Here is a 23,214-nt window from a genome sequence, read left to right as displayed (position 1 = left end):
GCTCTTGTGGGTTCCAGCCCTTAAAGTGGACCTGAATTCTTGCACAGGACAGAAGGAAAACAGAGAAATGCACCCTGAATGTATTTAGACAGTTTAGCCTGTCTAATTCCCCCTCGTGTGTGTCTAATCACCACTGTAATTTGCAGGACTGTGGAGTTGGTACAAAAATAATCCAACTCCGACTCCTCAGTTTATGAAACCTCCAACTCCAGGTATCCAAAATTGGTCCCGACTCCAACTCCACATCCCTTGCAGGGCTATGGTGTGGGTAAAAAAAAATCATCTGACGCATACTCCTCAGTTTATAAAACCACAAACTTTAACTCCAACTAGAGATACCCAAAAATTGCTCTGACTCCGACTCGTAAGCCCTCGTAATTTGATATGTTAGATGTGGCAGCTCAGGAATGTCCTCTTTCACAGCAGAGCAACTAATTTGTAAAAATATATCTGCTACCCACTGCAGGTTTATTGCAGGATTTGTATCAATGAAATGTTAGCGCTAGTCTACTTCAGCAGGAAACCTCATAGGGAACAGTCCTCAAAAGCACAGTACCCTTTTACAACACAAAGCATTGTGATCGGCTGAGTAGTGTGGGTGAAGCTTACTAGAACTTAGTGGAAACCTAGCAGTTTGAGAGGGTACAGTCCATCCATTCACATTAGTGGAATCTCCCTATGAGGTTACCTGCTGGGTCCTCTAAAGTGCATACATTTGAAATCGGCGCCGGTAGACTTGGGCGCAGGATTTATTATTATTATTATTTAGTATTTATATAGCGCCGACATATTACGCAGCGCTGTACAGTGTGTGTATGTATATATAATATATATATATATATTTATTGTCACTAACTGTCCCTTAAAGGAGCTCACACTCTAATCCCTACCATTGCCATATTTCTATATTATGTAGTGTAAGTACTGTAGTCTAGGGCCAATTTTAGGGGGAGCCAATTAACTTATCCGTATGTTTTTGGAATGTGGGAGGAAACCGGAGTGCCAGGAGGAAACCCACGCAGACATGGAGAGAACATACAAACTCTTTGCAGATAGTGCCCTGGCTGGGATTCGAACCGGGGACCCAGCGCTGCAAGGCGAGAGTGCTAACCACTACGCCACCGTGCTGCCCGGTTACAGCCGGTATATGGCTGATCCTGCTTCTGCACAAGTCTGGGCCGTGTTAATTACTATTCCCCCTCCAGGCCGCCATGGATAGTGGGGAATGATATAATTCGGCTTCCAGCTATTGCTGGAGGGCGAATTATTGCGTTTTAAAAGCAACTTCGGTTCCATCTTCTGACGGCGCCAACGTTACTCACTAAGCGCGATATAGCTGTAATTCCTATTACAGTCTATGGTGGCGCCGGCTGCGCCCAAATCTACCTGCGCTGAAAAGCACTGCTCCGCTCTAAAGTAGACTAGCGCCAAAATACAATTCTTTAAAGGTTATTATGCTGTTGCTTATCTTTTAGAGCAGAGGGGAAGTTCTGAGTTAAGGTCTGCTTTAAAGGAAGCCTGAGATGAACTACGTCTCAGGTGTTATACTTACCTGGGGCTCATTACAGCCTGCTTGAGGCTCCCTTGCTGTCTCCCCGGGGCTGCCTGTGACACCCGCTGGACAGTCCGGTACTCAGGCTGAGTCGCGCTTCGTTGTACATGCTCGGCTTATCCAGCGGGGGACAGGAGCAACCCGGTGAGACAGCAAGGGATTGAGCGGCCTCAGTGGGCCTGGAGGAAGCCACAGTTAAGTATAAAACCTGAGACGTAGTTCATCTTGGGTACACTTTAAGGGTCCTGCCTGTCCCTGGACTTCTAAGTATTCAATTGGGTCCCCCTCTCTAATGCTTTTTTCAAAGTTTCCTCGAGCATTCATGAACTGTGCAGGTGGGACTTATGAATTGTGCATGCGCAACAAAAGTAAACTCTCATCCACATGCACTTTCTGCCACTGCACATGCACAGTTCAGAATTTCAAGGCATTGCTCTAGGGAACTTCAGGGAGGCTGGGGAAAAAAGAGGACTGGGCATGGACATGAGGAAAGGGACCCTAAATACAATTAGCCACATCAGGAGATCTAGCCCATAATTTGATTGGTCAATCACTGACTCATTTAACCACTTCCATGGTGGTAGGTTCTGTCGGAATAATGCACAGCAGGATTTGCGTTTACTACCTCCGGGTCGCAATGACCCGAGTAGTACGCCTGCGCTTGCCCGGCGGAGCGCGTCCTAGATCGCGCTCCCGTTGCCGGGCACTCTCTGCGCATGTGTGTGACGTCACACACATGCGCAGAGAGTGCCCGGCAACGGGAGCGCGATCTAGGACGCGCTCCGCCGGGCCAGCGCAGGCGTACTACTCCGGGTCATTGCGACCCGGAAGTAGTATGAGGCCCAGAGACTGGCAGAGAGGTCCAGAGAGCTTCGGCAGCCGAGCTGTTCGGGCAACATTACGGGCCCACCAGGGCTCTGATGAATATTGCGGTATACTCCTATTTTGTCTTCTCCAACATACATGCTTCTGCTGACATTGTAGAAATGACCCTTTTCCATACAGAGTTTCCATTTGTAATTCGTACTTTTATTTTAGAGTAAGATAATTACAAAAGTCTAGAGTTATCGATTTATAGATCGATTCCCAGCAGATTAGATATATTTTATCAAATATGGCAGAAGTTCGTGCTGCAGTATGTCTGATCGGTTGAATTTTTACTGAAAATTGATTGGAACGATCGATCGGACAAGATAGAAAATCTCAATCAATCTAAAGCTGGCCACTAACGATACAATCTTGTTTACCCAATCCTACCATTTCAATGTAATATTGGGTAACTGCCTAAATTATGCATTCAATATATCTACTTAGTTTACTCTTCTACTACATACATTTGGTAAAATTGGATGAAAATGATTGTATCGTTAGTGACCACCTTTAAAGGTAGGAGTAGCGGTTGGTCGATAGCCCAGAGCATTGCACTACATCAATCAGTACAGTGCTGGTAATCTAGTCTACTTTAGGGGACCCTGCAGAAAACTTCATAGGGAACAGTCCTCCAATCACAGTATCCTCTTACAGCACAAAGCATTGGGATTTGCCAAATACTGTGGGCATAGTTTACTACAACCTATCAGAAACCTAGCAGTTCGAGAGGGTGCTGTCCACCCATTCCCGTTAGCTGAATTTCCCTATGAAGTTTCCTGCTGGGTCCCCTAAAGTAGACTACCATTGAGGGGTATTGATTGTTTTGCCACATCAGGTGGCAATCTATGTGGATAGCTTTAGTTTAACTCTGTAGAGGCAGAGGGGAAAGTTTGGGCAAGCAAAGACCATCACATGCAATTTGATTGGTCAATCACTGACTCATTTAACCACTTCCATGGTGGTAGGTTCTGTCGGAATAATGCACAGCAGGATTTGCGTTTACTGGCCAACATGTGCGCTTTCAGTGGCAGTGATGCATACGCTCAATGTACAGTAGGTGTTACACTACTAACGCATGATGCAGCTTTATCACTGTGTACAACACTCCTTTACAACTGCATGTGTTGCAACGGAGCAGTGCTTTTCAGCGCTGCTAGATTTGGGCGCAGCCAGCGCCGCCATAGACTGTAATGGGAATCAGTCTATAGCGGCGCTCAGTGAGGAAGGTCGGCTCCGTCAGAAGACGGAGCCGAAGTTGCTTAAAAAACACAATAATTCGGCCTCCAGCAATCGCTGGAAGCCGAATTATTTCATTCCCCCACTATCCATGTCGGCCTGGAGGGGGAATAGTAATTAAAACGCCCCGGACTTGTGCAGAAGCAGGACCAGCCATTTAACAGCTGGATCCTGCGCCCAAGTCTACCAGCGCCGTATTCAAATGTACGCGTGTTGCAATGGACAATTTAATCGGAGGCTGTAGCAGGTACAGTAGAAGAGAAAAGAAACCACAGAGACACCGAGAGCCCTTATGGTGTATTATCTTTGGATAAACGACTTAAAAATTGAGTAGTGGTACTCACAAGCGTGGGTTGCTGCAGAGGCAACCACTCAATTAAGCAAGTGGGGAAAACCCGTCCCCATTCTGTTTTTACCGCGGGTGGTCGCTGCTCCTTTAAGAAACAATTGTCACTTTGGATTCGTTGTGAAACCATCCCACTCCGTGGGATAATATACAGTGGTATCGAAAAAGTAGGAAGCGCCCTTGTAGTGTGCTTTAAATTCACTTTGTGTTTCTAATTATGTAAAAGGAGTTGCCTACCTTTATAAAAGAAGACTTCACTTAGTAGGAGACTCAGGTTGTTTTATTAACATTTAGCACTTCAGACAACGCGTTTCGCGGTACAAACCGCTTCCTCAGGTCAGATTGGGGTGCTTTAAAAATGAATAAAAGTGGGCACATCAGCATCTCGTAATATTGTACCAACTAAAATATACAAATATATACAGAGGGATGGATAAAAACAAAGGATATCAGAAGTAGTCTCTACTCTTAATATGTGCAAAAAGACATTTATAAATATATGCAGTGTTCTCCCCAGGCTCTTTTAGCCAGGTGCGGCACCCGGCTAGATTTGGTGACCACCCGGCTGTCATCGGCTCACCTCCTCCTATGCTGTAAGCACAGTTGCCTTGCATTTTCAACTCGCCCCACCCGGCTACTGTTTCATGCCACCCGGCTAAAAAAAATTCTGGAAAGAACACTGATATGTTTGATTAATATGCACATGAATCTAAACATAGATGAATATGTGTCAATTACAAAACATTAAAAAAACTTTGAAAGACATCTTTGCGTATCTGCTCATGTCAGTTTACATTATTCCATATAACAAATTAGATGTTAGAACCAGAAAATTGTGTGATAATGGCCAGCCCTATAGTTGTTATAACAATCATGTGAGGGATTAAAAGGTAGGCACATCCTTTTACATAATTATAAACACAAAGTGAATTTAAAGCACACTACAAGGGCACCTCCTACTTTTTTCGATACCACAATTTAATCAATTATATTTCTATGGTATGTTCACATCAGCAGTGCAGGGGGGTTCCTGTTGGAATAACACGCAGAACGATGTGAATTTACGGTGGCAGTGAAGCATGTACTGTATGCTTCACCCTGTGCGCAGCATCACACTCCTAATGTGTGACGCTAAGGAATAGCTCTCAGTGCTCACTTGCGTTGTAATTCTATTTGTCAGCTCACTGCCACCCATACAGTTCTATGGGTCTGTTCACAGTACTGCATTGTAACGGATCTGGTTATTCTACACTGCATGCAGGCTTTGTATTAAAGGATACATCCATTGCAGTTAACACTCACTATAACGTGTGTATTATGCACCACTGTGAATCTATCCTGAGCAACTGCAATTTTGTAATGCAATTTTTGAGATATAGATATATATATATATTTTTTTTTTTTTTTGCATATTCATTTTAAAGAGAATCCGAGGTGGGAATTACTTATACTATTGGGGCACAGAGGCTGGTTGTGCACACTAAGACCAGCCTCTGTTGCCCTATCGTGTGCCTCCATGTCCCCCCTGCTCGCCGCTATAGACCCCGCAGTGCTGGCGACATGCAGCGTGTCGCCAGCACAATGTTTACCTAAGCGCTGTCTGTCAGCACTGCTCCCCCGCCTCCTACCGCTGATAGGAGGGAAGTGACGCGGGCGGGTAGCGGCGACGCGGAGGAGGCGGGGGAGCGGCGCTGACTGACAGCGCTTAGGTAAACATTGTGCTGGCGACGCGCTGCGTGTCGCCAGCACTGCGGGGTCTATAGCGGCAAGCAGGGGGGACATGGAGGCACACGATGGGGCAACAGAGGCTGGTCTTAGTGTGCACAACCAGCCTCTGTGCCCCAATAGTATAAGTAATTCCCACCTCGGGTTCTCTTTAAGCTAAATCACTCAGAAAAAATGCTACATGTAGCAGGATTTCGATTTTCTAAAAATCAAAATGAGTGTTCTCCCTAGAATTTTTTTCCAGCCGGGTGGCATGAAAAAGCAGCTTGGTGGTTCATGATGGGGGAATGCAGGGCTGGTGCAACTCTACTTGCAGCATAGGAGGCGGATGGGGAGGCAAGCCAATGACAGCCGGGTGAGGCACCCGGCTAAAAGAGCCTGGGGAGAACACTGAAAATGCTGCTGTGGGAACATTGTCATAGGGTGACACTACACTAGAAATCGGTAAGCGAAGCACAAACGCCCCCCGTGTGAACCTTTAATTGTGATCTCTTAATTGTCCTATAATCTCGGTGAAAGTCTCCCTTCAGTAAGGTCTGTATCACACTAGGCCATTGCATTACAGAAGAATTCTGCATGCCAACTTACTTCCCATATAATGCTATGGGCCTGTCCACAGCACTGCGTTGTAACGGATCGCGTTACTATAACTGGCTGCATGCAGGCTCTGAATTGGTCTATGTCACATCTCCCTTGCAGTTCACACTCATAACGCATGTTATGCAACGCGCACAGTGTGGATCCAGCCTAAACTTGATAACGGTGCTTGGGGATACTTAGTGGTAAACCGTAACCAAGGATCGAACTTCATCCCAATCAGTAGCTGATAGCCTCTTTCCCGCAAGAAATATTTACCTTTTCTCAAACAGATCATCAAGGTGCTCTGTTTCCTAATAGTGTATGGCTAATCGCAGACTACTTGCTAACAATATTGAATGTTTTATTGACACAATGGCTATCATTCATAAAGCGTTCCCGCATGCGGAAATGCTAAAAACAGCCGACTTTACCGAACACCAAGCAAAATGTATATTCATAAAGGCTGTTTCCGCATGCAAAGCGGACTTTCCCGAGCAGAGCGATAAATCACCGCATTATGCGGTGATTCCATGCGGAAATGTAACAAAATATCAATTCATAAAAACTAACGCAGGCGGTATGTGGACAGGGATTACCGCTCCTCTGGATGTAGTGATAGGCATGCGGAGTATATGTAAGTGAATGGGACAGACCTCCCAAGCAGCAGCAGAGAGAACACCGCATGGAGGGACTCCACCAGCTTTTCCTGTTTCCGCATGCCTACCGACAGCCTACACCTGGATATCTCCGCACTCCTACCGCAACAGGCAACATTTTTATGAAGTACCACCCAGAAGGCGGAAATACCGACAGCGGTGTTTCCCCGCACGGATTTAATTTACCGACAGCTCTTCTATGAATGATAGCCAATGAGTACAAAATTCCCTTCAAAAATTCCCCCATCTAAATGTTAATTAGGAAGGAGACAAGTCTCGGGGTAGGAACAAACTAGGCAGAATTGCATATGCGTTTTCCATAGCACATAGTGGAAAACACATATGCAAATCTGCCTAGTGTGTTCCTACCCTCAGGGTTGCTGTCCTTCCGACTCCTGGGAAAGACATAACCATAAGTAATTTTGGTATTTCCTGTAACTGGTAACGTGAGCGTTTAGAGGTAACACACTGCAGCGGTGCATTACTATAACGCAACACGTTACCATGCAATGCTAATGTCGCATGGACTTCTTATTGCAGACTCATTACAATGTCATTTTAATTAAAAGCTTGCTTCTTGTTCTGGTTAAATTTGGTGAGAGATTTTCTTTATTTTTATTTTTTTATTATTATTACATGGTCCTTGCAAATGCAAATGTAAAAAAATCAGTTACCATGTCCCCGTAGCGGACAGTCCTCCCTAAGGCCTGGAACCCACTGAAAACAGCAAACGTGAAACGCTACCGCTAGTTTTGTCTGAGCGGTTTGCAAGCGGATTCATGCGCGTTTGCGGTCGCGTTTTGCAACATTGTATTTTTTTTGCTCAGCGGTTGCATAGCGTGTTTTTATCCTGATTGGTCCTGTGAATTATTTTTCATTTTGTTACAGTGTGCTGAACCGCAAAACGCTAGCAAAACCGCTCAGTTTAGCTTTTGCTGAGCGTTTCCGCTAGCGTTTCAATACTTTACATTGAAGCGCTAACGCTCCCAAAATGCTGCACGTCCTGCGTTTGCGTTTCTGGGAAACGCAAACGCTCCTGTGGAAGTTGCCCCATCCATTAACATTGGCCCAGCGTTTTGGCAAAGTGCTAGCGTATCGCAACGCTGCCAAAACGCTGCCAAAAGCGCTCCTGTGGGTTCCAGCCCTTACAGTCCTTTAGTGTAATAGCACAGTTTCAGCAGCATCATGTACCTGCTTCATGTTTGAAGGCTGCTGTGTTTGAAATGGAAAAGTCAGAAATATTGGGTGGTTGTTGAGATATTCAGAATGTGCTGCAAATCTGCTGTGAATGTGCAAAGCTGAACCTCCCTTTCCTGCAAGGTAATGTCATTCTACCATGCTTCATATACTTTAAAGATTTTGCTATAATGTGCCATTCCTGGCAGGATCCACAGACTGCAACAACTGTTGTGTTGGTCCAGGCATCATATTATCTTTGTTGATAGATTTAAAATCGTGCTGTCAGAGAGGATTGTCCTTTATTGGAATGACTTAATTAAATAGCCTGTATCCTATGTCAGTTGTATCATGTAAAAAAGCAATGGTATTGTTTTGTTGTGTGTATATACGGTATGTGTGTTGAGACTAATCTCCATAATGCGTACTGCGTGTCCCCGAAAATAAGCCCTAGCTGTATACCGGTAGGAAATTGGACCGCTATGCGAGTGCATAGGGAGGTGTGCAGTCTCTTACCGCACCTTCCTTGTGGCTACGTTCACCGGTAAACGGCTCCAGTATGCTAACATGGTCAGCGCTCTTTGACCGGGTCACCGCACATGCGCTGTATGCTAGGTTGGCTTCGTGACCGCATAAACCAGCTTGCAAATGTCATTGCTTTGCTGCTAATAAGCTGCCTAAGCTTGAACATTTGCGACTTGCTTTCTTTATCGCTTAATGTGATGGACTAATGGCAATTGAGTTATGGAACTGTTCGTTTAATGCCTAAAGTCAACTTAAAGAGAAACCGTGACCAAGAATTGAACTTCATCCCAATCAGTAGCTGATACCCCCTTTTGCATGAGAAATCTATTACTTTTCACAAACGGATCATCAGGGGGCTCTGTATGGCTGATATTGTGGTGAAACCCCTCCCACAAGAAACTCTGAGGACCTAGGTACTCCTGGCAGTTTCCTGTCTGTGAACCTTGTTGCATTGTGGGAAATAGCTGTTTCCAACTGCTAAAAAAGCAATCAGCGCTACATCACCTGCCAGCAGTAAAAATGTCACCATCTGATAAATGTCAGTGTAAATCAGGGATTTAAAATATTTTACAATGGGCAAACACTGACTAAATCATTTATACATAATTATTGTAAAAAATGAAGCACTTTTATTATTACATTATTTTTACGGAGTTCCTCTTTAAGGTCCATTCTAAAGGCGAATTGACAGCCGTAGGCCAATGTCAATAAGTGCACTATTGCAAAATTAGTGCAGTTTAAGGGAGTCCAGAATCAAGTGTGGTGTGTATGGAGCTGAATGGGAAGATCAGAGAGCCTTAGGAGGTCCTCAATAGGTGCTGTATTTCCTTCCCATGACTTATACTCTAGCCAGTAATTTCCTCCTGGTTTTTTTTAGGGTAAAAGTTGGGGGGAAGTTATACTAGAGTATAAACTGTATCTGTAATGCACCACAACAAAACAAGGTCTTTTCTAAACTTGAAAAGTGTGCTCATCAAACAAGCAATTTGAGGGATGATGTTTTCATTTGTGGTGGTTATTAGAGATGGCTTACAAGATACTAATACTTTTCAGTTGCTGTAAACTTTAATTTTAATGATTTTTTTGATTTGCATAAATAGACTACATCTGAATGAATACTGACTATTTTCATTTCAGGCATGTTACAGAAGTGTGAATACTGGGCAGACTCATTCTGTTTAACTCGGCTCTCTTTGTAAAAAGTAAGTGTTTTGTGGGCGATACTCGTTTTCAGTAACTCTTTTATTTTCTATGCACTGGAAAAGTAAAAAAAAAGAAAAGAAAAAATACACTTTCTCCAATTCCATCCCCTATAGTTTTAATATAAACAATGCTACTGTACATAAAACCCACACATTTTATTTGCTCATTTGTCCTGGTAATAACAATGTTTAAATAAGGTTCCTAGTATGTATGGTGACAATATATAATTTGGAAATAAAGGGGTACTTTTTCAGTTTTTTTTTTTTTTTTTAATTGAATAATTAGTTTTTTTTTGCAAAAATAATAGTAATGTACCCTCATGATATACATAGCTGAGTCCCTAAGGTAACTATTTATGTATTTTTGAAATGCTGTCTTCTTCATTAATCCTGTGCACAGGAAGTGGTTGTGTTGTGTTAACTTTTGTTTTTATGAATGAACATGGCTCCTAATTGGAGCCATGCTTTTTCATTCACAGGCACTTTTGTTTGGCTTCTGGACCACATGTTCACGTTCGCTAATCTCTGCCATGAGCAAGTGATTGACAGGATGTGCCTGTACGTCCTGTTTGCGGGACGGACAGACACAAACTGGACGCGTATATATGTCCAGTTTGTGTTAATAGGTTAATCTCTTCTGTATCTTTACAACGTTTTTTCACCCCGTTTATGTTTACACAACACAACCATTCACCACTTAACCCTTTCCCTGGCTGTACAGTCACCCGTCATTTATTCCTAAGCGTTTTCATCCTCCTCATCTCTGCTATAACCAACATGTGGGGTATTAAAATAAAGCAGAACTGGCTGGGTTACAAAAAGTTAGATACTTGCCTAGGCAGAGGGAAGCCTCTGGATTGTCCAGAGGCTTCCCATGACCTCGCTGTTGGCGCGCATAGACCCTCTGGACATATCCAACAAGAGCTTTCAGGATATGTTCTTGTAGCCGCACTGCCCGCTGTGTACGAGCACGGCTGCACTGTGCAGTAATCCAAAGCTGCTTGTCCATGACTATCCAGAGGCTTACCTTTACCTAAGTGAGGAACTTTTAGATACCTGGTCAGTACAGATTTGCTTTAGTGCCCTAATTTTAGCTTTAAACTTACAATAATAAAGCCTTGACTAAAATACCTAAATGTGGGCACATAGTGGTCAGTACACTGAACTGTACCTAGAGATGGTGGCGAACAGCTCGCCAGCGAACATCTATGGGCAGCCTGGCCATGTACTACTTCCGGGTCGCAATGTCCCGCTGTAGCTTGCATGGCGGGGTCCGCACGCATCCATTAGTACGCATGCCCAGGCCCCTCAGTGCGCGTCCTTGATTGCACGCCTGTGGCCGGGCACATTTCGTCACATCTCGCCCATGCGCAAAGTGTGCCTGGCCACAGGTGCACAATCATGAACACGCACCGCCTGGCCTAATGGACGTGTGCGAACACTGGCATGTGTACTACTGCGGAACATTGCGACCCGGAAGTAATACACGGCCAGGCTGCAGGTTGTCTTGGTGCTGAAGCTGTCAGTATACAGCAATGTGCAGCAAATTATTGGTGATAGCTGACAATTACCGTATATACTCGCAAGCAAGCCGAATTTTTGACCCCCCAAAAGTGGGCCAAAAGTTGGGGGGTCGGCTTGCTTGCGAGTCATGTTTGCTCCTTATACCCCCCCCTCCGCCGCCGCCGCCGCCGCTGCTATTAGCTTACCCGGCGGCTTCCCATATCCCTCCCTCCGTCTCCTGCACTGGCTTGTAAATAGTTCGCAGCAGCTCGCCCCACGGCGGCTGCTGTGTGATGACGGAGGAAGCTGTAGGCAGAGCGGTTCCCATAGCAACGGCGATACACATCGCCCGTACAGGAAGCCGCTCTGCCTACAGCTTCCTCCGTCATCACACAGCAGCCGCCGTGGGGCGAGCTGCTGCGAACTATTTACAAGCCAGTGCAGGAGACGGAGGGAGGGATATGGGAAGCCGCCGGGTAAGCTAATAATAGCAGCAGCAGCGGCGGCGGGCGGGTCGGGACACTATCTACCTATACTGAGCACTATACTAGCTATACTGGGCACTATCTACTTACATTGGGGCACTATACTAGCTATACCGGGGCATTATAATAGCTATACTGGGGCACTATTCTAGCTATACTGGGCCCTATACTAGCTATACTGAACACTATACTGGCTATACTGAACACTATACTAGCTATACTGAACACTATACTAGCTATACTGAACACTATGCTAGCTATACTGGGGGCACTATGCTAGCTATACTGGGGGCACTATACTAGCTATACTGGGGCACTTTACTAGCTATACTGTGGCACTTTACTAGCTATACTGTGGCACTTTACTAGCTATACTGAGCACTATACTAGCTATACTGAGCACTACCTACCTATACTGAGCACTATACTAGGGCACTATACTAACTATACTGGGCACTATACTAGCTATACTGAGCACTATACTAGCTATACTGGGCACTTTACTAGCTATACAGGGCACTACCTACCCATAATGGACACTATACTAGCTATACTGGGACACACATGAGGGAATCACACGGCCAGCATTTCCTACCCCCGGCTTACATGAGGGTCAATCATTTTTTTCTGTTTTTTCAGTTAAAAGTGGGGGGGTCGGCTTATATGCGGGTCGGCTTGCTTGCGAGTATATACGGTAGTTCCCCTCCCTCCACCTCCCTAAATAAAATAACACACGTACATTCTCCATGTCCGAATGATCTCTCCCCAGCATAAAATACTATGCTACTTCTAACACAGCACTGCACCAAAACAGCTCTGCACTGGTTTCACGAAGTGGTACCTGTATGTGGCCTAGTTGATCTTCCTAAAGCATTGAAAGCCAGAATGCTCAATATGCAGTGACAGATGCCATCAGTGCTACACACCTCTATAGGATTAAAACACCCCACATTTTGGAGTCTCGGTGCTTTGAAAGATTCCAGCAGTATGTGCAAGAACCTCCCATTACCTTTCCCTTAGAGTCCAGTGTTATTCCAGTCAAGTCCTACCCCATAGAGCCACATCAATCAGTGCAATGCACTGATGAGGCTCAACCAATCCGAAATCTGTTGGATTATTGTGGCTCTGTACAATTTACAAGTTTACACATTATTGCATTCCAGCAGTTCTAGAGGTGTTTAGCCATATGTGTATCTACTGATGTGTTAATAAACTGAAGATTGCTTTATACCCAACCCACGGTGCAGCGGAACATCTTTTTCTTTTGTTTGCATTGAGACCCGGTATTCCTGCTCCCCTGGGATATGCATCGGTGGTGCCAGCATCTCCATTCTCTGTCTATTATCCAGTTCTAGAGGTGTGTTTAGCTTACAGGGACAACAAAGGATGATTTGCATATTCAACAGTAATACATCGTAGGAGTCATCATATGCTCACTCCAATCTGAACAATCACAAATACTTTCTGTTTTAGGAAGGCAAACTTTTGAGCTGAAAGCTATTGAAAGTCAGTTGTTTGTGTGTTTATATTTCTGCTCAGTGGTATTAAGGATTTCACCTAGTTTTAACTTGCAGTCCACAGTGTCTGATAATTATCTCACCCTGTCCAGGAAAATCACAGCGAAAGGGCTAAGCACGTCTCCTATTCTTTAATATATGTCTCTTCTAACAAAGGCCTTGCCGCTTAAAAGAGAATATAATCCACAAAACATACTATCACGTAGCATTTGCTCGGAGGGTGCGCACTTAAATTGGTCCAGGGGGAATTCAATCCAGCATTTGGCTGTAGTGGAATCGCCTCTCCACTTTATGCATGTGCACAATTTGGCTTCAGTAGTTTGACTTTTCTTTTTGTTGGTGCAGTGACCTCGGTAAAGGGAACCTCCCTTTGTTCTCAGGTTTTGTCTGCAGATCTGGGGTCATTCTTTGTTACAACATGATATTCATGTGACGTCGAGTGAATGTCAATAGGTAGTAGAGAGTGGAGGATTGTATGAATGGTTCTTGAGTTGCGTTTAGTGTTTTCTTCTTTCACCACCATCGAGTTTTATTCTTTTATCAGATAATCACAGTACAATAGCTAAACCCACCTGCAGAAGATGGTCTTTTGTCACTGATTTCTGCTGGATGCTGCAAGCCTGGGGTCATCTATCTGGCTACGGCTCGGGCACTGGTGGACAATATAATGTGAGAATTCAGAAGGCAGGCGAATGGAAGCAGGACGATTTAAAAGTGGAGTGCCCACTGAGCTCTATAGATGTCGTTTCCAGTGCCGATGTCGGCTATTAGTATGGTTTTCTTTTTTTTGAGGTTTAATTGACGGGAAATGGCCAGTTTGCCCAAATGTGCATTTTGGTTTATCTGTGGTCAGCTATGGTGCAACTCCCACTATGTTTGAAGATAGAACTACAGGAATCTATTATAAATCCTGCTGTCCTGTCCTTGCCCCATGATTTAAGACTGGTAAAATAGAAGAAATATTATCAAGTTACTGGTTAAATAAAAATTGGATTGTGAAAATGGTTCTCCAGAAACGTCCTGCTTAACATTTTCAGCTGGTGGGAGCAGCGAGCAGCTGTGATTTTATTAATTACCTACCCACCTTCCTTACCTTATTTAATCTTTGGTTTTTTTTTTTATGGTTTTTTTTTTAGGATTATTGGTCAACCTGTCATTTATTGTTCATAATAAACAACTTTAATTTACTGTGTGTATATAGCTTAAAGGACAACTTTGTGAGAGGTGTATGTAGGTGGCCATATTTCTTTCCTTTTAACCCTCCTGGCGGTCTATTAAAAACCACCAGGGGGCAGCGCAGCAGTTTTTTTTTTTTTTTTTTTTAAACATGTAGTGAGCCGTTCAAAGAAGAACAGTATTTCCTGGAGGGCTTCCCCCGTCGCCATGGCGACAGGCGGGACGTCATCGGGAGTCCAGATCCACCCCTCAGCGCTGTCTGGCGCTGATAGGCCAGGCTGCGCAAGGGGTCTGGAGGGGGGGGGGGGCACGGCGGATAGCAGCGAATTGGAGCGGAGGCAATCGGTGTGCACACGCAGCTAGCAAAGTGCTAGCTGCGTGTAGCAAAAAAAAAAAATTATGCAAATCGGCCCAGCAGGGCCTGAGAAATCCTCCTGCGCGGCTTCGCCAGGAAGGTTAACTTCCTCGACGGTAACCCCGTGTGTGACACGGGGTAAGCCGCTGGAGGGTGCCGCTCAGGCCCTGCTGGGCCGATTTACATATTTTTTTTTTTTTGCTACACTTTGCTAGCTGTGTGTGCATAACGATCAGCCGCTGGAGGGTGCCGCTCAGGCCCTGCTAGGCCGATTTACATATTTTATTTTTTTTTTGCTACACTTTGCTAGCTGCGTGTGCATAACGATCACCGCCGCTACCCGCCGATTCGCCGCTATCCGCCGCGCCCCCCCAGGCCCCTTTCGCTGCCTGGCCAATCAGTGCCAGGCAGCGCTGAGGGGTGGATCGGAACACTCACTGGCGTCACGACGTCGGTGACGTCTTCGCGATCGTCGCCATGGCGACGGGGAAGCCCATACAGGGAATCCTGTTCACAAAAAAGTGGGATCAGCGCATCACCAGGCCGCCTCTGAATGGTCTCTGCTCAGAGATGCGCTGAGCCCCCCAGAAACTACAAACGCACCTTGAACCCAAACAGAGGCTCTGCATATACACCAAAGGCAAAACTGTTAAGTGGGAGCAGCTGACCAGAAATAAATTAAAACATAGCAAAGAAATGAACAGCGCTACTTAAAAACAGATGAGTGCTTACCTGCAAAAGAGTGCAAGCCCCGCTTATGGGATAAAATGCACACTGAGCATACACACATGACCTGTCTACCACTTGGAGGATGTTAGTTTCCTATAACAGCTTGCATGCAACTTGTTAAGTACTTGTCCCTCCCACTGTCGAAGAAGTCTTTCCTCCATGGGAGTGGACCTAACACTAACTAAATCCTACCTATGCATAACCTGGGCACGCTACCAAGTAAATTTGAGAATTGCGCAAAAAAGTGGGATCAACGCATCACCAGGCCGCCTCTAAATGGCCTCTGCTCAGAGATGCGCTGAGCCCCCCCAGAAACTACAAACGCACCTTGAACCCAAAACAGAGGCTCTGCATATACACCAAAGGCAAAACTGTTAAGTGGGAGCAGCTGACCAGAAATAAATTAAAACATAGCAAAGAAATGAACAGCGCTACTTAAAAACAGATGAGTGCTTACCTGCAAAAGAGTGCAAGCCCCACTTATGGGATAAAATACACACTGAGCATACACACATGACCTGTCTACCACTTGGAGGATGTTAGTTTCCTATAACAGCTTGCATGCAACTTGTTAAGTACTTGTCCCTCCCACTGTCGAAGAAGTCTTTCCTCCATGGGAGGGGTCCTAACACTAACTAAATCCTACCTATGCATATGCATAGCCTGGGCGCGCTACCAAGTAAATTTGAGAATTGTGCAAAAAAGTGGGATCAGCGCATCACCAGGCTGCCTCTGAATGGCCTGGTCAGCTGCTCCCACTTAACAGTTTTGCCTTTGGTGTATATGCAGAGCATATGTTTGGGTTCAAGGTGCGTTTGTAGTTTCTGGGGGGGCTCAGCGCATCTCTGAGGAGAGGCCATTCAGAGGCGGCCTGGTGATGCGCTGATCCCACTTTTTCGCGCAATTCTCAAATCTACTTGGTAGCGCGCCCAGGCTATGCATATGCATAGGTAGGATTTAGTTAGTGTTAGGTCCCCTCCCATGGAGCAAAGACTTCTTCGACAGTGGGAGGGACAAGTACTTAACAAGTTGCATGCAAGCTGTTATAGGAAACTAACATCCTCCAAGTGGTAGACAGGTCATGTGTATGCTCAGTGTGCATTTTATCCCATAAGTGGGGCTTGCACTCTTTTGCAGGTAGGCACTCATCTGTTTTTAAGTAGAGCTGTTCATTTCTTTGCTAGGGAATCCTGTTCAGTACGGGATTCCATGCAGGGTAAAAGCGCCGGTGGGGGTGGGAGGGATAGCGAAGGAAGGGGAGAAGCATGTAGCTAGCGCTAGGCTAACTACATGCTTTAAAAAAAAATGCTGTGCTGCCCCCTGGCGGATTTATTGTACCGCCAGGGAGGTTAAACACCAGTTGCCTAGCAGCCCTGCTGGTCTATTCAGCTGCAGTAGTGTCTGAATAACACTAGAAACAAGCATGCAGCTAATCTTGTCAGAATGAACAGTAATGTCAGAAACACCTGATCTGCATATGCTTGTTCAGGGTTTACCTTGATCCACAAATGCGTAACTAAAAAGATGGAGGCCACTAGATCCTCCAGAGGTTTCCCAAGCCATCCTCCAGATCTCTGCTGCTGCCCGGAGCCCTCCTGTACATCACAACCGCACCCCTCTTCATACACAAGTGCTTCCGCACTGCACCCATATGAACACGGCCACGCAGTATTACGGAACTGCTTGTGCACAAGCATCTCTGGCTTACAGTGAAGGCACGGCCATGCTTGTGCAGGCGCAGCAGCTTGTGCTTGAAGAGGTGGGCAGCCGCGAGCTTGGAATCCAACAAGAGCTTGTCGGATTCTTTTGTGGGGTTCCCGCTTGGCAATGGTGGACAGGAAGATGGCATGGGAAGCCTCTCGCTCAGAAGCACTGAACCGGAGGATGGCGTGGGAAACCTCTACAGGATCCAGTGGCTTCCCTCTATTTAGGTAAATATTTGACTTTTGACCTGAGGCTCGCCGAGGTACTCTTTAAAGATCAACTGAAGCGAAAGGGGTATGGAGGCTGCCATATTTATTTCTTCTTAAGCAATACCAGTTGCCTGGCTGTTTTCCTGATCCTCTGCCTCAAATGCTTTTAGCTATAGCCCCATAACAAGCATGCAGCAGATCAGGTGTTTCTGACATTTTCAGATCTGCCAAGATTAGCTGCATCCTTGTTTCTGGTGTTATTCAGACACTACTGCAGCCAAATACATCAGCAGGTCTTCCAGGCAACTGGTATTTAACAGGAAATAAATAAATTCTCACTTCAGTTGTCCTTGTAGTATCAGCAGGGGAGGTAACCTAACAAGAAGAGTCTCTAGTATATTGTTGGACCGGCCCCTTGAGTAGTAGTCTACAGATAGTAGTCTGTCTGTAGTCAGATAGATGAGCTCCACTGGAAAGAATGTGTGAAATTAAAATCTGTTTTAACAAAACTATAGGATTGTAACATTCTCTGCAAATGTATTCCTTCAATTTTTGTAAAAGTGCATTTACCCTTTAACCTCCCTGGCGGTAAGCGGTTATGCTGCCGGGAGGCACCGCTCAGGCCCCGCTGGGCCAATTTGCATAATTATTTTTTGTTCGATCGCCGCCGATCCGCCGCTATACCAGTCGCCGCAGCCGCTCCCCCCCCCCCCCCCCAGACCCCGTGCGCTGCCTGGCCAATCAGTGCCAGGCAGCGCCGTGGGGTGGATCGGATTCCCCTTTGACGTCACGAAGTCGATGACGGGGGAAGCCCTCCAAGAGATCCCGTTCTTTGAACGGGATCTCTTGATCTCCGTTCGCCGGCGGCGATCGGAGGGGCTGGGGGGCTGAGCGGCTATCATGTAGCGAGACATTGTCTCGCTACATGAAAGAAAAAAAAAAGGTATTTGCTGCCCCCTGGCGGATTTTAACAAACCGCCAGGGAGGTTAAAGAATACCTGTAATGGGAAAATAAACCCTCTGGGGGATACTTGCCCCAGGAGGGGGAAGCCTCTGGATGCTAATGAGGCTTCCCCCGTCCTCCTCCGTCCCTCCGTTCAAGTGCCAGGGTCACCTGAAGGGCGGCAAGGTAAATATTTACCTACCATGATCCTGCGCAGGTGAACTTGCTGCTCTTCATTCGGGTTAAGGCGGAAATAGCCAAACTCAATCGATCCGCACTACTGCGGAGACGCGAGTCCTTTTGTGGCTGGGCAATAGAGCGGATACGATCGAGCTCGGCTATTTGTGCCTGGCCCGAAGGAGAAGCCGCTACTGCGCCTGCCCTGGATCCCGGAGAGGTAAATAAAGCCTTGCTTGTCAAGCTCGTTGGGAGGGGGGATTCGGGGAGCCAGCGCTGGATTCCTGTTATCTACCAAGGTTGGAGAAGCCTCACTGAGACCCTGAGGCTTCCCCCTCCCGAGGTAAGTATCCCCCAGATAACACACATACAGATAACACCAAGGTGGCTATGCATCTGTTGTAAGGAACCATCCTCAAAATTTGCAACTTGCATTTCTTTTAACAGCGTATCCATCATTCACATGTACGCCAATAATTTTTATGTACAGAATGTTCCTGATGAGAATAGATGGATGTTAGTTATTACCAGTCTTTAGTGATTTGAATTAGCAGCACTTGTTATTGTTCAGATAAATATTCTGCATGTTAAATAACCGGATTTATCTTCCAGCAGGAGAAAATGGCTTTGGCGGAAAACAATATGGAAGACATAAATCCAGTGTTAAGAATAAGTCAACTGGATGCTATTGAATTAAACAAGGCGTTGGAGCAATTAATCTGGTCTCAATTTAACAATTGTTTTCAAGGCTTCAAACCAGGACTTTTGAGCCGTTTCGAGCCAGAGATTAAAGCTTTCTTATGGCTTTTCTTATGGAGATATACGGTGTATTCCATGAACGCTACCGTTGGCCAGTCGATTTTGAACATTCAGTACAAAAATGATTTGTCGGAGACTAAAAAATTCATCCCGCTAAATAAACAGCAGAAATTTTGGTTTGCGGTTTTTACAGTTGGAGGAAAATGGCTGGGGGAAAGGTCCTACGATTTATTCACTAATAACCGCTTAGAAACGTCTTTTCATCGAATGAAGAACTTTATTAACATTGCATCTGGCCTTCTAAAGGTTTGTGGACTTCTGAATTTCTTGATATTCCTGCAACAGGGAAAGTTTGCCACGCTGACCGAACGTCTTCTAAGAATCCGATCTGTATTCGACAAACCTCAAAATGTGCGTCAAGTTGGCTTTGAGTACACGAACAGAGAAATTCTGTGGCATGGATTTGCTGAGTTTTTGATTTTTCTCTTGCCCCTCATTAACACGCAAAAACTTAAGTCCAAGCTGTCGTCTTGGTTTAAGCCAGCCAGAGGGGTCCCTCACAGTGATCCATCTCTAGCCGTTCTCTGCAAGGAATGCTGTTTGTGTGGCGAATGGCCCACCATGCCTCATACCATCGGCTGCGCACATGTCTTCTGCTACTACTGTATTAAAAGTAATTACATGGCTGACATGTATTTCTCATGTCCCAAGTGTAGCACCCAGGTGCACGGCCTGCATCCTCTAGAATTCAAGGTTGAAATTTCAGAAATTCAGAATTTGTAGGTTTTACCAAATGGTTATACAGACCTTGATCAAAACTGGTTACCCACTGAGATTAGTATTTCATGGTTTATGATATTCTCGAGGACTATAGTGGTAAGATCTGTGTATGATTTTGCAGGTCTGCTTGCTTGCTTTCCTTGTTATTTGGGACCGAGTCCAGTGGCTTCTTCCCATAAGTGGTATTTCACTGTTGGGTGGAAAAATCCTCAGCCATAGCCTTAAGATTATTAGTACAGTGAAGTTCTACTCAAGGTTGAAACTGCACTGCTCTTATAGTGGCCTCCATGATATGTAAAGCCTTTGCCTGTCCCACTGGTATTGTATGAGAGTTAAGCAGCTAGGCACCCATCTAGCTATCTCACTTTTCAGATATCACAGTCTTTGCCTTTCTGTGTCATGTGACATTGGTTGCAAGCTTCCCCTGGAGTCATGTCTATACACAAATTATTGCCTTGTACACACATCTTGACCAAGGTTTAAGCATGTGTATACACCCCCCCCCCCCCCCCCCCCCATGACATCACTTAGTGATCTGCCATGGCGTATTTCAAAACTACGAGCACTGATCAAGCTTCTTTATCTTATTTTAATCAACTGGATTGGGGACACCACCTGCTTGTTAACTGACTGTTATCTCTCATATCCCTCATATCTCACATGGAAGAGTAGGGATGATCAATGATATGCAAATTGTTCTGAGTTGATGCAAATGTATGCATATTTTTATGCAAACACATGCAGTTTGAAAATGGACCAATTGTTTTAAACCCAGGTTTAACCTCCCCAGCGTTCTGGACGAGCTGAGCTCGTCCAGAGACGCTAGAGGGCACCGCTCAGGCCCTGGTGGGCCGATTTTGATTAAAAAAAATTTGAAACACGCAGCTAGCACTTTGCTAGCTGCGTGTTTGCTCCGATCGTCGCCGATCCGACGCGAAAGAGGGCCCCCGCAGACCCCGTGCGCAGCCCGGCTAATCGCCGCCGGGCTGCGCTTTGGGGTGGATCGGGAGTCCCTGTGACGTCACGACGTCGATGACATCACTCCGTTCGTCGCCATGACGACGGGGGAAGCCCTAAAGGAAATCCCGTTCAGAACGGAATTTCCTTATGGGAGTGATCGCCAGCGGCGATCGGAAGGGTGGGAGGGAGGGATCAGAACGCCCAGCAGGTTAAATTGATTGGTCCATTTTGAAGCTGCATATAATTGCATAAACTCAGAAGCATTTGCATCTCTTTGATCATCCCTATAGAAGAACACACTGCTCATCTGTGGGCTAGCAGCGTATCTGTACAGCTCTCTTTATCGCCACTGTCATCCTAACAATCAATGCTTAGTGTGATTTGCCTTCTTAAAATAGAAGGTACTTGCGATAATTCAGCTATAAGTGAACATCTGTGTTTACTAACAATGCATCACTATTGAATAATGAATGGTTAGGCTGACAGGAACTGAGTGAATGTACGCTGCTTTACATTTGCCTACAGGCAGTCCACACTGCTGCTGAGTAGCAGATGTGATTTGATGGATTTTGGGTCACCATCTAAGATAAACCACAAACCTTCTTAGGGATGGCTGACACGGACTGGTGGTGGCTCATTTAGCCAAAGCTGAACGCCCTTCTGCTACCGAACAGAAAAGCGTTTTGGCATCTTTTCCCTGCGATGCTACATGTAGCGCCCAAGATGAGGCGACGGGATCTACTGCAAAGTTTATGCAAACATCGCCAACTGCTTTTGCCATCATTTGAAGAATGCTTCATTTGAATGGAACGGCGGTAGATCCCTTTCAAACAACGCTTTTTCCAGCCATAGAAAACGTAGTGTTTGCCGTTTGTTTGAATCAGCACTAGCTATGATATTCTAACCAAACGGGTAAATGTTTTGCATTTTCCATAGAGGCCATTTGGGAGGCATATTACCGTATATACTCGCAAGCAAGCCGACCCGCATATAAGCCGACACCCCCAACTTTTACCTGAAAAAACAGGGAAAAATGATTGCCGGGGGTAGGAAATGCTGGCCGCGTGATTCCCCCCCAGTGTGTCCCAGTATAGCTAGTATAGTGCCCAGTATAGCTAGTATAGTGCCCAGTATGGGTAGGTAGTGCCCCTGTATAGCTAGTATAGTGCTCAGTATAGCTAGTATAGTTCCCAGTATAGCTAGTATGGTGCCCAGTATAGCTAGTATAGTGCCCCAGTATAGCTAGTATAGTGCCCCAGTATAGCTAGTATACTGCCCAGTATGGGTAGGTAGTGCCCCAGTTTAGCTAGTATAGTGCCCAGTATAGCGCCCAGTATAGCTAGTATAGTGCCCAGTATAGGTAGGTCGTGCCCAGTATAGTGCCCCAGTATAGCTAGTACAGTGCCCAGTATAGGTAGTGCCCCCTCCTCTCCCCCGCCCTGCGGTCGCCACTATCACCTGAGCTGGCGCCGCATCTTCTATTATTCCCCTCTCCGCTCGTAAAGTAATTCACAGCAGCGCGCCCCACGGCGGCTGCTGTGATGACGAGGCAGGAAGCCATAGAGAGAGAGCTGTTCCCATAGCTACAGGAAGCCGCTCTCTCTCTACGGCTCCTGCTTCATCATCACAGCAGCCGCCGTGGGGCGCGCTGCTGTGAATTACTTTACGAGCGGAGAGGGGAATAATAGAAGATGCGGCGCCAGCTCAGGGGGGAGCGGACCACAGGTGACTCGCAAGCAAGCCGACCCCCCCCCAACTTTTGACCCCCTTTTTAGGGGTCAAAAATTCGGCTTGCTTGCGAGTATATACGGTAAACTGTGGAATTTCCACTCTGGAATTTCACTGTAAATTCTTTGAGATGTAACCTAGTCTTTAGTTTACATAAACAGGATTTTTATCCATTATTATGATTTTGAGTGCTCTCGTGTAAAGAAGTTCTCCAAACTCCACTTTGTCTATTCAACGATTTAAAGTCCTTGCTACTACAGCTCATTAATTTCCCTGAGAGAGCTGAGGGCTCCTGGAAGTCAAAGCTCTTGTAGAGGATTAG

At 45.7% G+C, this 23,214-nt stretch overlaps 1 protein-coding gene across 2 annotated transcripts; it reads left to right on the top strand.

Moving 5' to 3' along the window:
* Positions 1 to 2,301: 2,301 nt before the first annotated feature.
* Positions 2,302 to 22,659, top strand: PEX2 (peroxisomal biogenesis factor 2). 2 transcript variants are annotated; one of them, XM_068234837.1, is made up of 3 exons: positions 2,302 to 2,484; positions 9,803 to 9,867; positions 19,281 to 22,659. In XM_068234837.1, exon 3 carries the CDS (start codon positions 19,287 to 19,289, stop codon positions 20,205 to 20,207), a length of 921 nt encoding a protein of 306 aa, XP_068090938.1. In that variant the 5' UTR covers positions 2,302 to 2,484; positions 9,803 to 9,867; positions 19,281 to 19,286; the 3' UTR covers positions 20,208 to 22,659. The 2 variants fall into 2 exon arrangements, with proteins under 2 accessions (XP_068090938.1, XP_068090937.1); XM_068234836.1 differs by having other exon boundaries at positions 19,278 to 22,659.
* Positions 22,660 to 23,214: the final 555 nt, after the last annotated feature.

This window comes from Hyperolius riggenbachi, chromosome 5 (genome assembly GCF_040937935.1).
Source record: "Hyperolius riggenbachi isolate aHypRig1 chromosome 5, aHypRig1.pri, whole genome shotgun sequence".
NCBI classification, from domain to species: Eukaryota; Metazoa; Chordata; class Amphibia; order Anura; family Hyperoliidae; genus Hyperolius; species Hyperolius riggenbachi.
Note: the sequence above shows the minus strand (reverse complement) of the source record. Positions and strands in the feature narration are given on the sequence as shown.

Coding starts and splice junctions, on each gene's coding strand:
- PEX2 (XM_068234837.1), top strand. CDS start 19,287: ATGGCTTTGGCGGAAAACAATATGGAAGACATAAATCCAGTGTTAAGA.